We start from the raw sequence: 17637 nt of genomic DNA, 5'->3' as shown, positions 1-17637 counted from the left end.
AGGCGGCTCCGCAGAAAAGATAGAACACGAGTGCGGACAAGAATAGGCATTTTCTATTATGGCTGCAGCCATGTGCGGTCCACAAATTGCGGAACACACATGGCCGGTATCCGTGCTTTGCGGATCCACAAAGCACTACGGCCGTCAGAATGGGCCTGTGACTGGTACTTTCAGTTTCATTTTGTGCCAGTCATCTAATAACCTTTATCTCTAAACTACTAAGAGGTCCTAAACATTTATTTAAGATACATTCTTATTGGTAAGATAGGGACTGAGATGTCAGAGAGCAGAGATAAGGAGCCCCTCTGCTCCCTAGATTGACGGAAAAGACAAAAAATCCACAGGCAGCTAGTAGAGCATGTCAGCTCTGTACACAAAAAAGGATTCCATATGGTTAATAAAGACCAATTGTAAAAAATCGTTTTTAGCTCAAAATAAGTATAATGCAATAATAATAGGGCTGCAGCTAACGATTATTTGAATAATCGATTAGTTGTCGATAATTTCCTCAATTAATCGGGAAAAAACACCATAATGACAAAAAAAGGGGTTTATATGATTTTACTTGAAAAATTATGTTCAAAGGCCATATTAAAAAAAAATTGTGAATGGCACTGTTATGGGGGATCTGTGGATGGCACTGTTATGGGGGATCTGTGGATGGCACTGTTATGGGGGATCTGTGGATGGCACTGTTATGGGGGGATATGTGGATAGCGCTGTTATGGAGGGGATCTGTGGATGGCGCTATCTGAGGTGTTCATAGTAAGGCTACTTTTACACCTGCGTTTGATCGGATCCGTTCTGAACGGATCCGCTCATATTAATGCAGACGGTGGCTCCGTTCAGAACGGATCCGTCTGCATTAGAACTTAGAAAAATTTTCTAAGTGTGAAAGTAGCCTGAGCGGATCCGTTCAGACTTTACATTGAAAGTCAATGGGGGACGGATCCGCTTGAAGATTGAGCCATATGGTGTCATCTTCAAGCGGATCCGTCCCCATTGACTTCCATTATAAGTCGGAACGGATCCGCTCGCCTCCGCACGGCCAGGCGGACACCCGAACGCTGCTTGCAGCGTTCAGGTGTCCGCTCACTGAGCGGAGCGGAGGCTGAGCGCTGGCAGGCGGATGCATTCTCAGTGGATCCGCCTCCACTGAGAATGCATTAGGGCCAGACGGCTGCGTTCAGGGCCACTTGTGAGCCCCTTCAAACGGAGCTCACGAGCGGACACCTGAACGCAGGTGTCAAAGGAGCCTAAGGAGAGTCAAAACACTCAAACATCATTGGTGATTATATCGGTTGTTTAAAAATAAGTAGACCATGGTATCAGAACTATGAAGATCAGCGAAATTCATCACATAGTACTCGAAATATGGGTAGACAGGGAAACGCAAAATGACAATATATGGAGCAAAGAGAGGTCTGTTATTCAGATATTCTAATGTGCTAATGTCAGCTAAACCTAACTAGACTATTCCTACTGTTATCTATGCCCCCGTTACGCCAGAAATGTAACTTTTATAATATGCTAATTAGCCTCTAGAGGCTCCGTTCTCCCACCTTTGTCGCCTCCCTCCAAGTCCTGATTGACAGGGCCAGGCAGCGCTCGCATCTGTCTGCCAGCCCTGTGCTCTGGTGAAATCTCGCGCCATTCAGCATTCGGCGCAGGCACGGTGAGGAAGCTGGCAGCCTGCGAGCGTCTTTCCCTCACTGATGTAGCCAGCCCATTTATTACTCTCTTCCGCGAAAACAACCTCCCGTTCCCACCAGCCCAGGTAGAGGTTGGCAAAAGTAGGGTGCACAAGTGCCTCAGTCTTCGATCTGGATAGATTGGATTTAGCTATCCCCTGATCTTCCATTACTCTTAACTGATCCGTCATTGGGTATTATCCCCCATTGGTGGATTTTTTGTGGATGGGAGCCTGAGACCTGAAAATTGTCCTTAACCCATATTCCCCCCCCCCCCCCCCCCTCCATCAAGTCCGCCAGAAGGCGTACATCAGGTAGTGCATCGATATCAATCCCTAGTTCTGCACATTGTTGCCCATGTGTGGCAAAAAACTTTTACCACTTGAGTTTCCTCACAAAGAGGGACAAATCTTTAACCCATTCAAAGAGGTCTAATGCACATGTGGGAACAAATGAAAGGCTTTTTTAAGGAGCTGAATTTCCGCTAGGTTGAGGGGTCTATCAGAGAGATTGATGATTTATAATTCGTCAGTCTCCCTGTCCTTGTATAATTGTGGACCCCTTATTGATTCTTTCTGTCCCTTAGTGCATAGGTGGCCGTTGTTGGTGGTGTCCCTAAAAAAACACCTCTATAGCGGGGTCTCCTACTTCTACTCCCTCTACCTCTTGTCCTACCCCTAAAGGATGAAAAAATGGGGAATTGTGTAACAGGATTGGTTCCTCCCTCGGACTCAGTTTCACCTTCCGAGGATGAGAGTTCAGTCTACACCTCTAAAATCTTAGTGGTCTTTGCCCCAAATTCAAGTATACGGCCCTCTCTAAAGTCTGCAGTATCCCTTCCGGCTGCTGGTCATGCCCCCTCCTGCCATTACCACACGCCTTTCAGAAAAGTGGCAAGGGTGGAGTAAAACTGGGAGATGCAACAATATTTTAAAAAGTTATAACACCAATTTTAGGGGCCGGGAGATGATAAATCTCCCCTAAAGTGCCCTTAAGTATAAGGCATTGTGCTCCCAGCCACAGAGTCTTCAACCACAAGTTACCGTAACTTGTAACTTCTTATTTCTGTTGCAATATGAACAGTAAAATGTCTTCCTGAATGAAGCAACACTTCTGCCAAGGCGAGTGGTGTGGTGACTGTGTCTGTCTTGCCGGCTTCTAGATGTTTGGGAGGAATGCTATGCTTCTTCAAGCATTGGGGGACCTCTAAATTTAAGGGGGTTATTATTCAGGGGATATAGATGCTTAATGCCTAAAATCAATTCAGTAATAGGTCAAAACCTGAGGCATGTAGTCACGTTGTCTCTTCAATACCCAAAAATGTCTCCAATGTCCAAACATTTTTATCAACCTGAATATTCACTAACTGTACAATAAGCGACAAGTCACAGGCAGTGGCGTCTTCTTACCGGATCACCTTGTGGATGACATTCCTGTATCTCAATCTGTCTCCTTGGATGTGAGGATTAGAAAGTGCTTTCTTCAGCTCCCTCACAGCATCTTCAGACCCCAGGTATGGCATTGTGAACACAGTCCTGGTCCACGATCTAGAGGGCAGGAGAATACATGAAATGTATTAATGAATAATGAAAACTGTAAGGGTCCTGCTAAATCACGCAGGGCAAAGGCATTTTTAGGAGTTGCAGTGATGTACCGGGCTCTCCATGGGGCTGTTAGGAAGCCTGGTGACGTCACCGGCACTGATGGTTGGGCTTTAGTGCTGCCGTAACCAGTAAATCAGCTAGGGCAGCGCTAAAGCCCGCCCATCAGAGCCGATGACGTCACCGAACACACTGCCGGGCGGAAGCTTCTGCCCAGTAGTGTGTTATGATAAACAAAAGAGCCTGTGTCCTGCGCGATTTAGCGCAGGGCAAGGGAGCGCATCGGAGCATGAAATGCTCCGATGCTAGCCTCAGGAGGGCTGCCTGGGTGAAAATAAGGGTATGTCTGGGATCAGCTCTGAACCTGGACAACCCCTTTAAGGAAAGATGCATGCAATTCCATTTCTTTGACCATGTCAAAAGTCAATTATCTCAAATAAAATGACATCCCCTTCTGGTTGGATGTGATTTAGCCAGTACATGGCCTCTCCCCGTACATAGTATGAAGAATAATATGGAATATACTACTAGATGGACTTCTTTCTCAAAACGATCAATGTCATCAGCCCGGCAGGAGGTGAGGGATCGCTAGACGCTGCTGGCTAAGCTGTGCCACAGTTGTTGTACAGGAGGATGCTGTAGGTGCTCTGTCCTGGAACAAAGTCACTAACTTGGTGACAAATATATGTAGCTCTGCCAGTCTTAGGCATCATGCACACGTATTTTGCGGATCCGTGATTCCGTTTTTCTGTTCGTTGTGCACCGGTAGTTATTCCACATTTGTTCCGCATGGCCACAAAAACATCCATTTTACTTCTGGATGCATAATTGTCATTGGCATTCTGTGACATTTCACAATGACGGATCCGCAAAAAACAGATGACACACGGGTACCATCTGTGAGGCATCAGTTTGTTTTTTGTTTGTTTTTTGCAGACCCATTGAACTCAATAGGACCACGGGCATTTTGCGGGGGAAGAGTAGGACCTGCTCCATTTTTTTGCAGGGCCACGGAACGGACATACGGTTGCGGACAGCGCAAGGTGTGAAAAAATGTCACTGTTTTGCCACCTCTAAATGCCCAAAAAGCAAAGCAGGAAGGATAAATTCCCCCTGAGTTTGTGAATGATCACTACCACATCTGCTGCATTTAACTTCAGTATGTTTCTATTTCAACCACCTTCATCTTTGTAAATGCAAACCATGTGTTTTAAAGTGGACTTGAGCTTTAAAAAAAACTTTTGATATATCATAGAGATGTATCAAAAGATTTGATTGGTGGGGGTCTGCGTGCTGAGACCCCTGAGATAAGATAGAAGCACTCACTCCCCTCACCGCTGAAAAGGGGCTCAATAGAAAGTCTATGAACCAATCTCTAGCAACAAGGAGCAAATGGTGGTGGGGGTCTCAGCACCCATACTCCAATCACTCAAAACCTCCCATCTTTATGAGGCATCAAAAGTGTTTTATTTTTAAGTACAGGTCCACTTTGAGCAATGGATGCAAATATAAGGAAACAGATATGTGCATACATCGGGAATCCCTCTGAGAATCATCTGAATGCTAAAGCGTGCAAATAGGTCAGAGACTGACAAAAATAAAAAGCGTTAGCACAGATGTCAACCTGGGGGAGCCCTTTACAGGGTGATAGCTGAGCTGCCGTCATAGCAAAAATAGGGTGTGGCCCTTTTAAGGGATGTGTCTTATAGGAAAGGGGCACAGATATCGTACAGCTGGTGCGGTGAATCATGCACACGAGCATGTGTACCCCGTGCTGCGAACCGCTATTTGCACAGGCACCATCTGTATGCACGCCATTTGCGGGATCGCGATCAGCAAGAGATGGTCCAAAAAAATAGGACATGTTCTATTTTTTGTGAGGACCGAAATCCCACAGAAGCGTTTCGTAGTGCTTCCGATCTATGGCTCTGCACCACTCCGTATCTTTAGAATTGCAGACCCATTCAATACGGGCGTGGAGCACACCTGCTCGTGTGCATGAGCCTTTGGGCCTCATTTACAAGGTCAATGTTAGGTCAGTGATTTCCAGTGATTGTAAGTGAAGCGGAGCCTCCACAGACATAAGGCCTAAGGGCCGTTTCACACGAGCGGATGCCGTGCGTGGCATCCGCTCCGTGAAAGAGTGCCAAGACCCGCTGCAGACTGCAGAGGCACGGAGTATTAACATGACTGCTAATGCTCCGTGCCTCTCTGTGATCGCTTTACTACGAAATCACAGTTGTCACTGTGATTTCGTAGTAAAGCGATCACAGAGAGGCACGGAGCATTAGCAGTCATGTTAATACTCCGTGCCTCTGCAGTCTGCAGCGGGTCTTGGCACTCTTTCACGGAGCGGATGCCACGCACGGCATCCGCTCGTGTGAAACGGCCCTAAGGGAAAGACCTGCGCCTGTTCGGTGTTTACAGCCGCACCTGGTTTTGGCTCAAAATCACTGATGGAGATCACTGACCGAACACTGACTGTATGAAAGCGGCCATTCACACGTCCGTATGTGTATTGCGGATCCGCAAAACATGGACACTGGAAATGTGCGTTCCGCATTTTGCGGACCGCACATCGCCGGCACTTTCATCGAAAATGCCTTTTCTTGTCCACAATTGCGGACAAGAATAGGACATGTTCCATTTTTTTGCAGCATGGAAGTAAATGAAAATGATTGGGTCCGCACCTGTTCTGCAAAATTGCGGAACAGATGCGTACCCATTTTGCAGACGTGTGACTGGACCCTAAGGGCTCATTGACAAGTCAGTGTTCTACGTACATGTGCTGTACGAGTTCTCCATGGACAGCACACGTACCCATTCATTTTAATGGGTGTATTCACACATCCATGTTTTAGCACGGTCCTGTGGGTCCGTGTTTTTAGCACGGATGCATGCTCTATTTTGTCTATTTCACGGATCCATCATGACTATTATAGTCTATGCATTAGCATTGGAGTGTATGAGGAATACACTACAGTACATTTACTAATGGACTTTTAGGTGTAAAAAGTGTCGCAAGTCCCCTTTTCTGTCTGGCCGTGTGACACAATTTTATGGCACACGGACGTCTTTGCGCCAGTTAGGCATGACAGGGGAGGAGGGGAGCCGATGCTGGGACTCCAGCCACAGCAAATTTACTTAGATTTGCACCTGGAAACTACGCCAGAGCCTGGCTGGCGTAGTTTTTACTCCAGACGCACGGACTTGCACAGATGCACCAATTTTAAATGCCTGGTCACTGATGAAAATTTACGTTGGGCAGTTAGGAAAGAGTTAAAGGATGATGATGCAAACCAAAGCTTTTTCTTTATTTTTTTTAACTTCCTGGCCACACTTTTTTTTTGTTACAAAAATATAACTGAAAAATATTTAACCCCCAAAAAAACATCTAAACACTACCCCTGTATCCTGAAGAAGTACTATACCTGCAGATACTCAAACAACCGATCCTGGCAAAGTGGGAGTGGCCTTTTCATTGGGCGTGTCTAAGCGGGGTGCACACCTCGTCATAAATGAGACAGCAGCACAGAGGAGAAAACTAAGACCGGCTTAAAAAGTCAATGCGCCCCACAGTGTATGGGCTCCTGGGAATTCTAGGTAAAGTGACGCTGAGACAGGTGGTGCTGAAAAGTAGTACTTTGGTATGGTTTGGGTTTTTTCGCAGATTCCACATCCAAAAACTGCACCTAAAACACCTGCAATTCATCCCCATTGAATTCAGTGCTTGTTAAAGGGAACCTGCCATCAACTTTATGCTGACTGTACGGAGGGCAGTATAAAATAGTGACAGAAATGCTGATTTTAGCGGTATGTCACACAACAGCTAAAAGTAAGTGGTTGCCGAGAACCAACATCACAAACATTGCAGCCCAGGCCTGGAAAAGAGTCACGGCCAACTGAGAAGAGTCCTGGTTATTCATATCTCCTGCCCACCTGCTGATGACTGACAGTCTTCTACCTAGTTTTCTCCCTTTCTCCCTAGGAGAGAACTGCCAATCATCAGCAGATGGTGAGAGAGCAGGAGATTATGGATAACCTGGACTCTTCTCAGGTAGATGTGACTCTTCTCAAGGCCTGCAATGATTATGATGCTGGTTCTCAGCAACCACTTACATTTATCTCATGAGTGACACACCGCTGACATCAGCATTTCTGCCCTCAGTGAGGTCCGCATAAAGTTGATGACAGGTTCCTTTTAAGTCATATGGAGCTTTTTTTTAAAAAAAAAACAGCGCTGAGGATGACGTCCATTCTTGATTCAGAATTTAGGTCCAGAGTTTCCGATGAAACGGGAAAGATGAAAAACCGCATAAAAAAACTAAGACGTGTGAAAAATTGCTTCATAGCAAAAACTGCATCCTAAAACACCAGGAGGATTCTTGATGCGGATTTCATATCAGGTGTTTTCACCACAGAACAGAAAAAAAACTCTTTAGGAAAGTGCTGCATTTTCAGGGGCTGTGGAGCTTTTTCTTTTTGAGGGGGTTCTGTGTGGTCCCGTGTGTTAGTATTAGGCCTCTTCCACACGAGCGAGTTTTCCGCGAGGGTGCAATGAGTGACGTGAACGCATAGCGCCCGCACTGAATCCTGACCTATTCATTTCAATGGGTCTGCGTACATGAGCGTTGTTTTTCACGCATCAGTTCTGCATTGCGTGAAAAACGTTGCTTGTTCTATATTCTGCGTTTTTCACGCAGCCCTGGCCCCATAGAAGTGAATAGGGCTGCGTGAAAAACGCACTGCATCCGCAAGCAAGTGCGGGTGTGATGTGTTTTTCACTGATGGTTGCTAAGAGATGTTGTTTGTAAACCTTCAGTTTTTTATCACGTGCGCGAAAAACACATCAAAACGCATTGCACTCGCAGACAAAACTGACTGAACTTGCTTGCAAAATAGATCTTCTATCTTCATTCAGCAGGACCTGCGCTGATGTCACCATGTGGTGAGCGTGATGATGTCAGCGCAGGTCCTGCAGGAAGAAGACGATAGCGGCTGCACGATCAAGTGGATGAGGTGAGTTATGTTTTTATTATTTTTTAACCCTTAATGGACATTTTACTTAGCATTCTGTATTAAAGAATGCTATTATTTTCCTTTATAACCATGTTATAAGGGAAAATAATAAAATCTACAGAACACCTGACCCAAACCCGAACTTCAGTGAAGAAGTCTGTGTTCGGGTCTGGCTACCACAGTCAGTTTTTTATCACGCGCGTGCAAAACGCATTTAAACGCTATGCACTCGCGCAGAAAAAACTGAACAACACAATCGCAGACAAAACTGACTGAAATTGCGTGCGCACTTGCGCAGGTTTCCCGCAACGCATCCGGGCAAAATCTGTGACGCCCCGTGTGCAAGGTGCCTTAGGGGTGTTGGGACGGTGGACAAGGGATCTAAGTTTCTCCTAGGCACCCATACATTCTAGCCACAACCCCAAGGGCTCTCCCAAGTTGACATCTCTACACTGTCATTTCAATGCTACGTGTGAACAGAGCCTTCTAATGCGATTGCACTAAAACCTGCAGATAAAACTTTCCTCTAGTTTTAAAAAAAAAATCTGCCCCAAATGAGCACATCGATAAATTTGTACTACTTTACGCATTTCTGTTTGGCTTCCCGTGTGGAACAGAACGGGTGTTCTTTCCGCCATAAAGAACTGAACCCATTCCACATCCACAGTATAGAAATTGTCCCTTAAAGAGTTAACACTTGGCGGAAACAGCCGCCCAGTAAGCCCCGCCCTGCCCACCTCAACCTCACAGGGGGGGAAGGAAGAAACACGGAAATGGGTTGGAATAGCGGCAGAAAGACGTTCTTCTTACCGAGGATGGGCAATCTACCGGCATAGTCGTTACACTTCCGGGTTGGTAAGACAGAAGCAGCAGAACACTGCTAACATTGACCCAGAGTGGGACTGCGCATGCGTGAAGAATTTCTCGCGCGGGCTATGAGCAGAGCTATGGCTTGAAACTTCTCCACACCCAGTCTGAGGGCGGCAGGATGTATGTTATTATACGGGCTGCATGGTACCCAGGTATCTTATTACTAGCGACATGTGTCAAAACTTATTCACAAAGTGCATGTAACCAATAAGATGGCAGCTGTTTGGAGAGTTGGAACATGAAAGGCGAGACCTGATTGGTTGCTGGCAGTATAGGGGCATCAAGGACTGCATGAAGGCACATGACTTTACTGTTCCTGTGGCTTTCACCATAAGGGTAAGTTCACACCTCTCTGATTTACATATTGCATATGCATCAATTATGTACTACAGAACTTTGAAGCTGACGCTCAAATAATGGGCGACGGATGCGCCCAAGGGTGAGCCCCTTGGTGCCAATCGTGTCCCCACCACGTTAACAGGGCCAGGCAGTAGATATAACTGCTCCTGATCATCAGCCCTGCACTGCCGTGAGATTTCAGGGGCAGGCACAGTTATATCTACAATGCCTGCCCTGTCAAAGTGGTGGGGGTGTGGCCGGCAGGAAAAGGAGCGGAGCCTCTGGGTGCAATGGCCACTCCCTCGCTGCACCAAGGGGCTCCTTAACATAGAATACAAAGTGTCATTTCTCTGAATAGAGGGCACAAACTGTACTGGAATGAGCGGAGAAGCACCATACAGGGAGAAGGTTTCATTGGAAGGTATGTGGTGACAGGTTCCCTTTAAATGCAATTCTGCACCAGAAATCCAAGACCTTTGTGCTGGATTTTTTTCCCCATAACCCCCGTTGTAGTGAATGGGAGCAACGCAGACTGGGTAGCACCGTAAGCTGTGCGGTTTCTGTAACTCGGCGTAGCTTGTTCTGCTGGCCATACACTATAATGAGAGAGTCTGACCACCGGACCCACACAGATCTGAGGTGGAGCAGCATTGCTCTAGTAATAACGCCATCCAAGCTGCGGCCAGCCCCATAATCGTAAAGTAATGCCCTGTCCTTCCCATATGTACTCCATCCTTTATAGGCTGGAAACGCACATCACTAGTGTTGAGCGAACTTGTGTTTTAAGCTCGGCGTCCAAAGTTCGGGTTATTGAAGAATCCGGTTATGTAATCCTCTACCACGGACCATAATGGAATTCGGAATCTATAACTGGATTCTTTGATAGGCCGAACCCAAACATTGGACGCCAAACTTTGAACACAAGTTAGCTAAACACTACATATCACCTTTTTCAGCTTTTTTTTTTAAATTAAAGCCAGAAATGGATCCTTTATATATTTCCCCTCACACTGTGACATCCTAATAGCGGGAGTCTGCAAAAATGCTTGTACATGCCCTCATAATCCCCCGCCTAGACTACTGCAACATCCTCCCATCAATCCTTAACCTACTGCCCAACTAATCCACCCCCCCCCCCCCCCCCGTTACTCCAAAACACATACTATGACATACAAAGCCACCCACAACCTGTCCCCTCCATACTCTCCCTCTCCTTCCACAATCGTCTCCAGCCTACAACCAGTGACCCTGCTGCTGCCATACCACCGTATGACCAGCTTTACTGTCACTGTAGATTGTGGGCCCTTGCTCCTTCTGTACTAGTTTGTATTATGTCTGTATACCCTTTTTTATATGTACAGCGCCACGGCTCGAATGGTGCCATAATAATAATAGAGCATATTGATCAGTTGTCCAGTTGGGATTACACCTTTAAGATAAATAACGACTCGGGCATAATTGGGGAGGTTATTTAGAATGCCAGTAGTAACCAGTCAAGTCAAACAAATGATTGGTTTTCAGATCAAAAGGATTTGGGGTTGGAATGTGCAGGTGACGCTGAATAGCTTGGTATTAATAGGACTATTACATGTCTATTGTCTGTCTGTTCCAGAGCGTTGTTAGCTACCTGGAGGCTGATAATGAATGGGACGCTTCTTCCCAACACGCCCATCGCTGTGGATTTCTGGCAGATCCGAAAATGCAGTCACATCCGGCTCTTTTTTCTCTCTCACATGCATAGTGACCATACGATGGGTTTGTCTTCCACGTGGAAAAATCCACTCTACTGTTCACCGGTCACAGCCAAGGTCCTTAAACATAAGTTACAGGTATTGGATTGACGTGTTCTAGAATTAAAGGGGCATTCCAGTCCTCAGGGTAGGTCATCGATTTCAGGATGGTGGGGGTCAACCCCAGCCGATCAGCAAGGGGCCACATTGCTCGTGCGAGCACTGCATCCTCTTCATTGTTTACCTGCACGCCGTCCACATTGTAGTGCTGCAGGGTAATTACATCTTTTTATCTCATTCACTGCAAACGGCTGGTGTAAGAATTATCAGCCTAGAGTCCCAGGATCATCTCATGATGTAACATGTTTAAAGGGAGTCTGTCAGCAGATTTACCCCTTTTTAACAGTTGCCATACCGCTGTAGCCGCAAAACAGATGATTAACACAGTACCTTTATATGCTTGGGTGGACTTTTAAATATGCCAAAAACGAACTTTGATGAGGGCTCGCAAGTGCCCAGGGCGGAGTCCACCGTGTTGGAGCCCAGGCAGCTCTGCCTCTTCGGCTCTTATCCCCGCCCAGCCTCCTCCTCTGCTCGCCTATCTGTTGTCTCTCCCCCTCAGCGAGATCCCGCGCCGACGCGATGACTTCCTTGGCCGGGGCATGCGCATAAGCTACTGCGATGCCGTGTCAGCAATGGGCATGGCGGTGCGCATGCCCCGGCCAAGGAAGTTATCGCATAGGCGCGGGATCTCGCTGAGGGGGAAAGACAACAGATAGGCGAGCAGAGGAGGAGGCTGGGCGGGGATAAGAGCCAAAGAGGCGGAGCTGCCTGGGCTCCAACACGGTGGACTCCGCCCTGGGCACTTGCGAGCCCTCATCAAAGTTCGTTTTTGGCATATTTAAAAGTCCACCAAAGCATATAAAGGTACTGTGTTAATCATCTGTTTTGCGGCTACAGCGGTATGGCAACTGTTAAAAAGGGGTAAATCTGCTGACAGACTCCCTTTAAAAAGGTTTTCCGACATTTTGATACTAATGACCTATCCTCAGGATAGACAAAGAAATAAAGATGGCTCCGGCAGCATCTCGCATCATCCAGTATTTTTAGTGCAACCGCAAGACAAATACAACAGCAACGTTTCGGCTGAAATTCAGCCTTTGTCAAGCCTAATGACATCAACATCAATAGGTGTATATATACCCCACATAAAAGACACGCCCCTTCAAATCATCAATATAAATCACCAATCATTAAAACACTTCTATCCATGTATTCATTACCTTGCACCTGGCTGCAGACTTACTATAACCATGCTGTACATGTCGGCGTTGTCTCATGTGAAGTGCGCAGCCGCGCACAGCTGCACTTACTAAACCGGATGTATCCATCGTATCCACGGCAACTGACGGCGCTCGTTCCTGTGGCCAATCGGCCATCTCCAGATGCGCATGACACCAGTAATCACGCGTCAGGTCCACAGACATCATCCAAACGCGCACTTGCGCGTCGGATGATCGCATCACGTGGGCGCTCACGTGCGGTGTCAATACAGTGCAACGTTAGTGCCATGGTAACGTGAACGCATCCGCAGGAAATCTTCCTGTAGCTCGGGTAAGGTAAATCAACTAGCTAATAATCGCATGGGACAATTCCGATCCATCTCAATACCAATAATCGCATACTCAGCATGGCCATATAGTCTGCAAAAGATAACACAATACATCATATAACCCAACCCCGATTGTAGTAGGGAAGAAGGTACATAATTCAACACAAATAATGTGCATCTATATGATATATTATGGATGTATTCTATAAAACCACAGAGTTATAACATGTCAATGAATTAATGAATATCTGATTACCCCCATACATTAGGGGATAGATCCTCAAGGGTTATTTTTCACATATTAATAAAAACTTGATGAATTTCATGTGCACTTGAATTCTGGAGTCCAGGACCTGCAGTTCACTGTGACACATTCGGTGCGTGAGCTGCAGTTCCTTGACGTCCGAATTCTTGTACAGGAGGGAAAGATCAAAACAGATCGCTTCCAAAAACCCACAGATAAAAATACCTTATTGATGTATGACAGCAGTCATCCTCAGAATATGGTGAACTCCCTACCATGGAGTCAATTACCTAGGGCACGGCACATTGTATCGGATGATACTCAGTTTGAACATAGAGTTGATGAAATGAGCAATAAGTTCAGCAATAGAGGATACCCTAAAAAATTGATTAAACGCACTAAACAGAAAATTGTGTCCACCGAACGTAGTTCCACCTTTATAAGGAAGCTCCAGAAGCATGATACCCCTCGGATTCCCTTTGTGTCCTTCTTTGGGGGTGATAGCGGTAATATTGCTACCATCCTTAGACAAGAATGGCAGATCTTACAGAAAGGATTGCCTAATGTCATTGAATTCACAGTTCCCCCAATGATGGCCTACAAACGAAGTCCTAATTTGCGAGACAGAATTGTAAAAGCAGATATAGGGGGCAAAGATATGGAGAGACAGAAGAGGTTGGCACCTTTGAAGGGTGGCAATTTCCCTTGCCTCTCATGCTGCAACTGTAGTGGCATCATGAGAGGCGACGGTTTTGCGCACCCATATAGTGGCAAACTGTTTAAAATCAGAGGACATTACACATGTATGTGGTATACATGATACAGTGCCCGTGCAGTTATATATATATATATATATATACGTATATATATACGTGGGGGAGACCACGATGGAATTGAGAGAGAGAATCAATAAACACAAAAGTACAATAAGAAAGGGTGCACTAGATAAACCGGTTGCAAAACATTTTATTGAACATAATCATTCTATAAATCAATTAAGATTTCGTGCTATTGATAGTGTAGGATATTTGAGACGGGGTGGGGACAGAAAGAGAATCCTGAGAAGAAAGGAACTACAATGGATTCATATTCTTAGGTCTCTTCAACCATTTGGCCTGAATATAGAATTTAATGTCACTTCCATTGACTAGGGTGAGAAACTTTTTTGTCCTCTAGGTATCGGGACATCTTGTTTTTATTAATATGTGAAAAATAACCCTTGAGGATCTATCCCCTAATGTATGGGGGTAATCAGATATTCATTAATTCATTGACATGTTATAACTCTGTGGTTTTATAGAATACATCCATAATATATCATATAGATGCACATTATTTGTGTTGAATTATGTACCTTCTTCCCTACTACAATCGGGGTTGGGTTATATGATGTATTGTGTTATCTTTTGCAGACTATATGGCCATGCTGAGTATGCGATTATTGGTATTGAGATGGATCGGAATTGTCCCATGCGATTATTAGCTAGTTGATTTACCTTACCCGAGCTACAGGAAGATTTCCTGCGGATGCGTCCACGTTACCATGGCACTAACGTTGCGCTGTATTGACACCGCATGTGAGCGCCCACGTGATGCGATCATCCGTCTCGCAAGTGCGCGTTTGGATGACGTCTGTGGACCTGACGCGTGATTACTGGTGTCGTGCGCATCTGGAGATTGACGATTGGCCACAGGAACGAGCGCCGTCAGTTGCCGTGGATACGATGGATACATCCGGTTTAGTAAGTGCAGCTGTGCGCGGCATGTACAGCATGGTTATAGTAAGTCTGCAGCCAGGTGCAAGGTAATGAATACATGGATAGAAGTGTTTTAATGATTGGTGATTTGAAGGGGTGTGTCTTTTATGTGGGGTATATATACACCTATTGATGTTGATGTTATTAGGCTTGACAAAGGCTGAATTTTAGCCGAAACGTTGCTGTTGTATTTGTCTTGAGGTCGCAATAAAAATACTGGATGATGTGAGATGCTGCCGGAGCCATCTTTATTTCTTTGTTCATCATATGGCCTGTTGGATCAAGGGCCAACGGCGAGGCTGCTGCATTGAATACACACATCGATGAAAGACCGCATAGTGCTGCTTCTACTTATATTTTATTACTATCCTCAGGATAGGTCATCAGTATCTGATCGGTTAGAGTACAACATCCGGAACCTCCGCCAATCCCCTATTTTGAGAACGCTGCTGCCATCTTACAGCTCACCAAGCACAGCGTTGTACATTGTATGGTGGCTGTGCTTAGTATTGCGCTCAGCCCCATTCACTTCTATGGGGCTGAGCTGCTCCTAGGCCACGTGACGTCACTGGCCTAGGAAAAGCTGAGCGAAAACCGTGGCGCTCACAGGCTACCTTCTCAAACATCTGATCGGTGGGGTTCCCGGGTGTCGGGCCTCCACTGATCAGATACTGATGACCTATCCTGAGGATAAGTCATCAGTAGTGTTTAGCGCAGCGACCTTTGGATGCTTCATCCGAAGCCGCTTTTGTTCAAAACTTCGGAATAATCCTGTACAGAGATTCGAATTAGAATGTATGGGCTCCGATGAGCCAAAGTTAGTTATTCACAAAGTTGCGCGTGACTTTGTTGAATAACTTCGGTAATTGATTTTTAAAGTGGAAAACCATTCTAAAACTTGAAACCAAACTCGACTTTTGTTTCCTACTAGTACCTCGGAACCAAAGCAGAGTTTGGTTTCAAGTTTTAGAATGGTTTTCCACTTTAAAAATCAATTACCGAAGTTATTCAACAAAGTCACGCGCAACTTTGTGAATAACTAACTTTGGCTCATCGGAGCCCATACATTCTAATGCTGTACAGAGACGAAACTCTGTACAGTATTAATCTAAAGTTTTGAATGAAGCGACTTTCAATGAAGCATCCGGTACCACTTGGAACTGAACCAGAGTTCGGGAAATGTTTTTTTTTACTGTAGAAATTGATTATGAAGTTATTGTGCGAAGTCTCGCGACTTCTGCTCATAGGAGCCAATACATTCTTATACTGTACGGAGCGCTCGCTCCGTACAGTATTCCCAGTATTATGCGAATCGACTTCAGATATTTCATCCCTACTAGGCATCAGTATGAAAGTCTCAGAAAACCCCTTTAAGTTGTGACACAGGCACTAAAAAAAACAGCCTTTCGAAGATGCCCACAGAGGGTCATACAGTGGGGAACCCTTGCGCCAAGGCCACATGGAATCTGCAGCGGAATACAGTACCGGGCACATGGATAAGATTTTAACAAATCTCATCCACTTGCTGCTGGAACATTTTTTTACATAGAAATTGGCCTACGGTACAGATATTTATTTTTTATATATAGTTGTTTTTTTTTTTTCAAACCACCACATGTCATTTTCTTCTGCTGATGTCCACCACTGATTCCACCCCTTAATGTAGTGGGGTGAAATCTGCAGTGATTAACATGCGGATTGAGGCTGCGTGTATGAGAGATTCTGAAATATCCATATCTCCCATAGACCATGCACATTTACCAGGTATGGATGCTTCTACCCTGGAAGGTGTAGAATACTCTGAACATGTAATTGTATTTGTAGGCCTCACCAATAATCTGTTTTCACTCTTAGGTAAAGAGTAAATGGATCAATCCATTGGAAGTTGGAGTATGCCACATGCTGCCTCTGGATGACTGTGGGATTGAAACAGTAGCTGTGACTCTAATAGATGCCAACCACTGCCCTGGTTCTGTCATGTTCCTGTTTGAGGGATATTTTGGTACTGTTCTGCATACAGGTAAATTCATGAGGGTGTTTTCTTTAAAGGGAACCTGTCATCAGCCCCCCCCCCCCCCCTCCAAACCATCACCCACCTGTTATCTATTACGGTGATAGGGCTACATTAAGGATTTTCAATCTTCTGGTCAATTCTATCTAATGGAAAAAAGAACTGTGTTGCAGTCAGATAACAACCCCCACCAAATCTCCTTCATTAGATTGATGTCCCACAGACAGGGTGCACAATCACACACCTCCTAAATCAGCATTTGGCTTGTTCACATTCAAGTACTGAACTCTCCTCAACTGCAGATATGCTGCATGTCTCTTTAGGAGGTTTGTGACTGGTCTGTGGGACATCAATCAAGGCAGGGGGACTACCTAGCCTGACTCCTTGAGAGAGCAGCTCCACCTCCATGACTCCTTACTGGTATAAGAATGCAACGAAAATCCTTGTAAACCTGTCACCATAACGGCTAGAGGGGGCTAAATCCTGATGACAGCTTCCCTTTAACCACTTGAATTCTGGCTAAGGGTACTTTCACGCTAGCGTTTTTCTTTTCCGGTATTGAGTTCCGTCACAGGGGCTCAATACCGGGAAAAAAACTCATCCTAATACAGCCCCTCTTATGTTTTTTGCATATCGCAGCATGCTGTATTTTTCTCTCTGGACAAAAATCCTGAACACTTGCCGGCATTAATCTCCATTGAAATGTATTAGTGCATTAAACTTGCCGCATTGCCGGATCCGTGCATGCGAAGACTTTTAAATC

General features: G+C 45.5%; 2 protein-coding genes across 4 annotated transcripts in view; one reads left to right on the top strand and one right to left on the bottom strand.

Annotated features, from left to right (window-relative positions):
* AP4B1 (adaptor related protein complex 4 subunit beta 1) overlaps positions 1-9182 on the bottom strand; it is a 41542-nt gene extending 32360 nt beyond the window's left edge. Inside the window, exons 1-2 of one of the 2 annotated variants that reach the window (XM_044283472.1) lie at positions 9122-9182; positions 3101-3238 (exon numbers count right to left, since the gene is read on the bottom strand). In XM_044283472.1, coding sequence (XP_044139407.1) covers positions 3101-3213 — 113 coding nt within the window. In that variant the 5' untranslated portion in view covers positions 3214-3238; positions 9122-9182. Of the gene's footprint in view, positions 1-3100; positions 3239-6723; positions 7016-9121 lie in introns of those variants that run through there. The other variant, XM_044283473.1, reaches the window with a different exon arrangement.
* The window catches only part of DCLRE1B (DNA cross-link repair 1B), a 35565-nt gene that overhangs the window by 1277 nt on the left and 16651 nt on the right, over positions 1-17637 (top strand). The window contains exons 1-3 of one of the 2 annotated variants that reach the window (XM_044283475.1): positions 9379-9517; positions 11133-11349; positions 16718-16883. In XM_044283475.1, the coding sequence (XP_044139410.1) occupies positions 11161-11349; positions 16718-16883 (355 nt within the window). In that variant the 5' untranslated portion in view covers positions 9379-9517; positions 11133-11160. Of the gene's footprint in view, positions 1-9378; positions 9518-11132; positions 11350-16717; positions 16884-17637 lie in introns of those variants that run through there. The other variant, XM_044283474.1, reaches the window with a different exon arrangement.

The sequence above is a fragment of the Bufo gargarizans genome, chromosome 3, assembly GCF_014858855.1.
Source record: "Bufo gargarizans isolate SCDJY-AF-19 chromosome 3, ASM1485885v1, whole genome shotgun sequence".
NCBI lineage: Eukaryota > Metazoa > Chordata > Amphibia > Anura > Bufonidae > Bufo > Bufo gargarizans.
The sequence above is the reverse complement of the archived record's forward strand: the minus strand, read 5'-3'. Positions and strand labels throughout refer to the sequence as shown.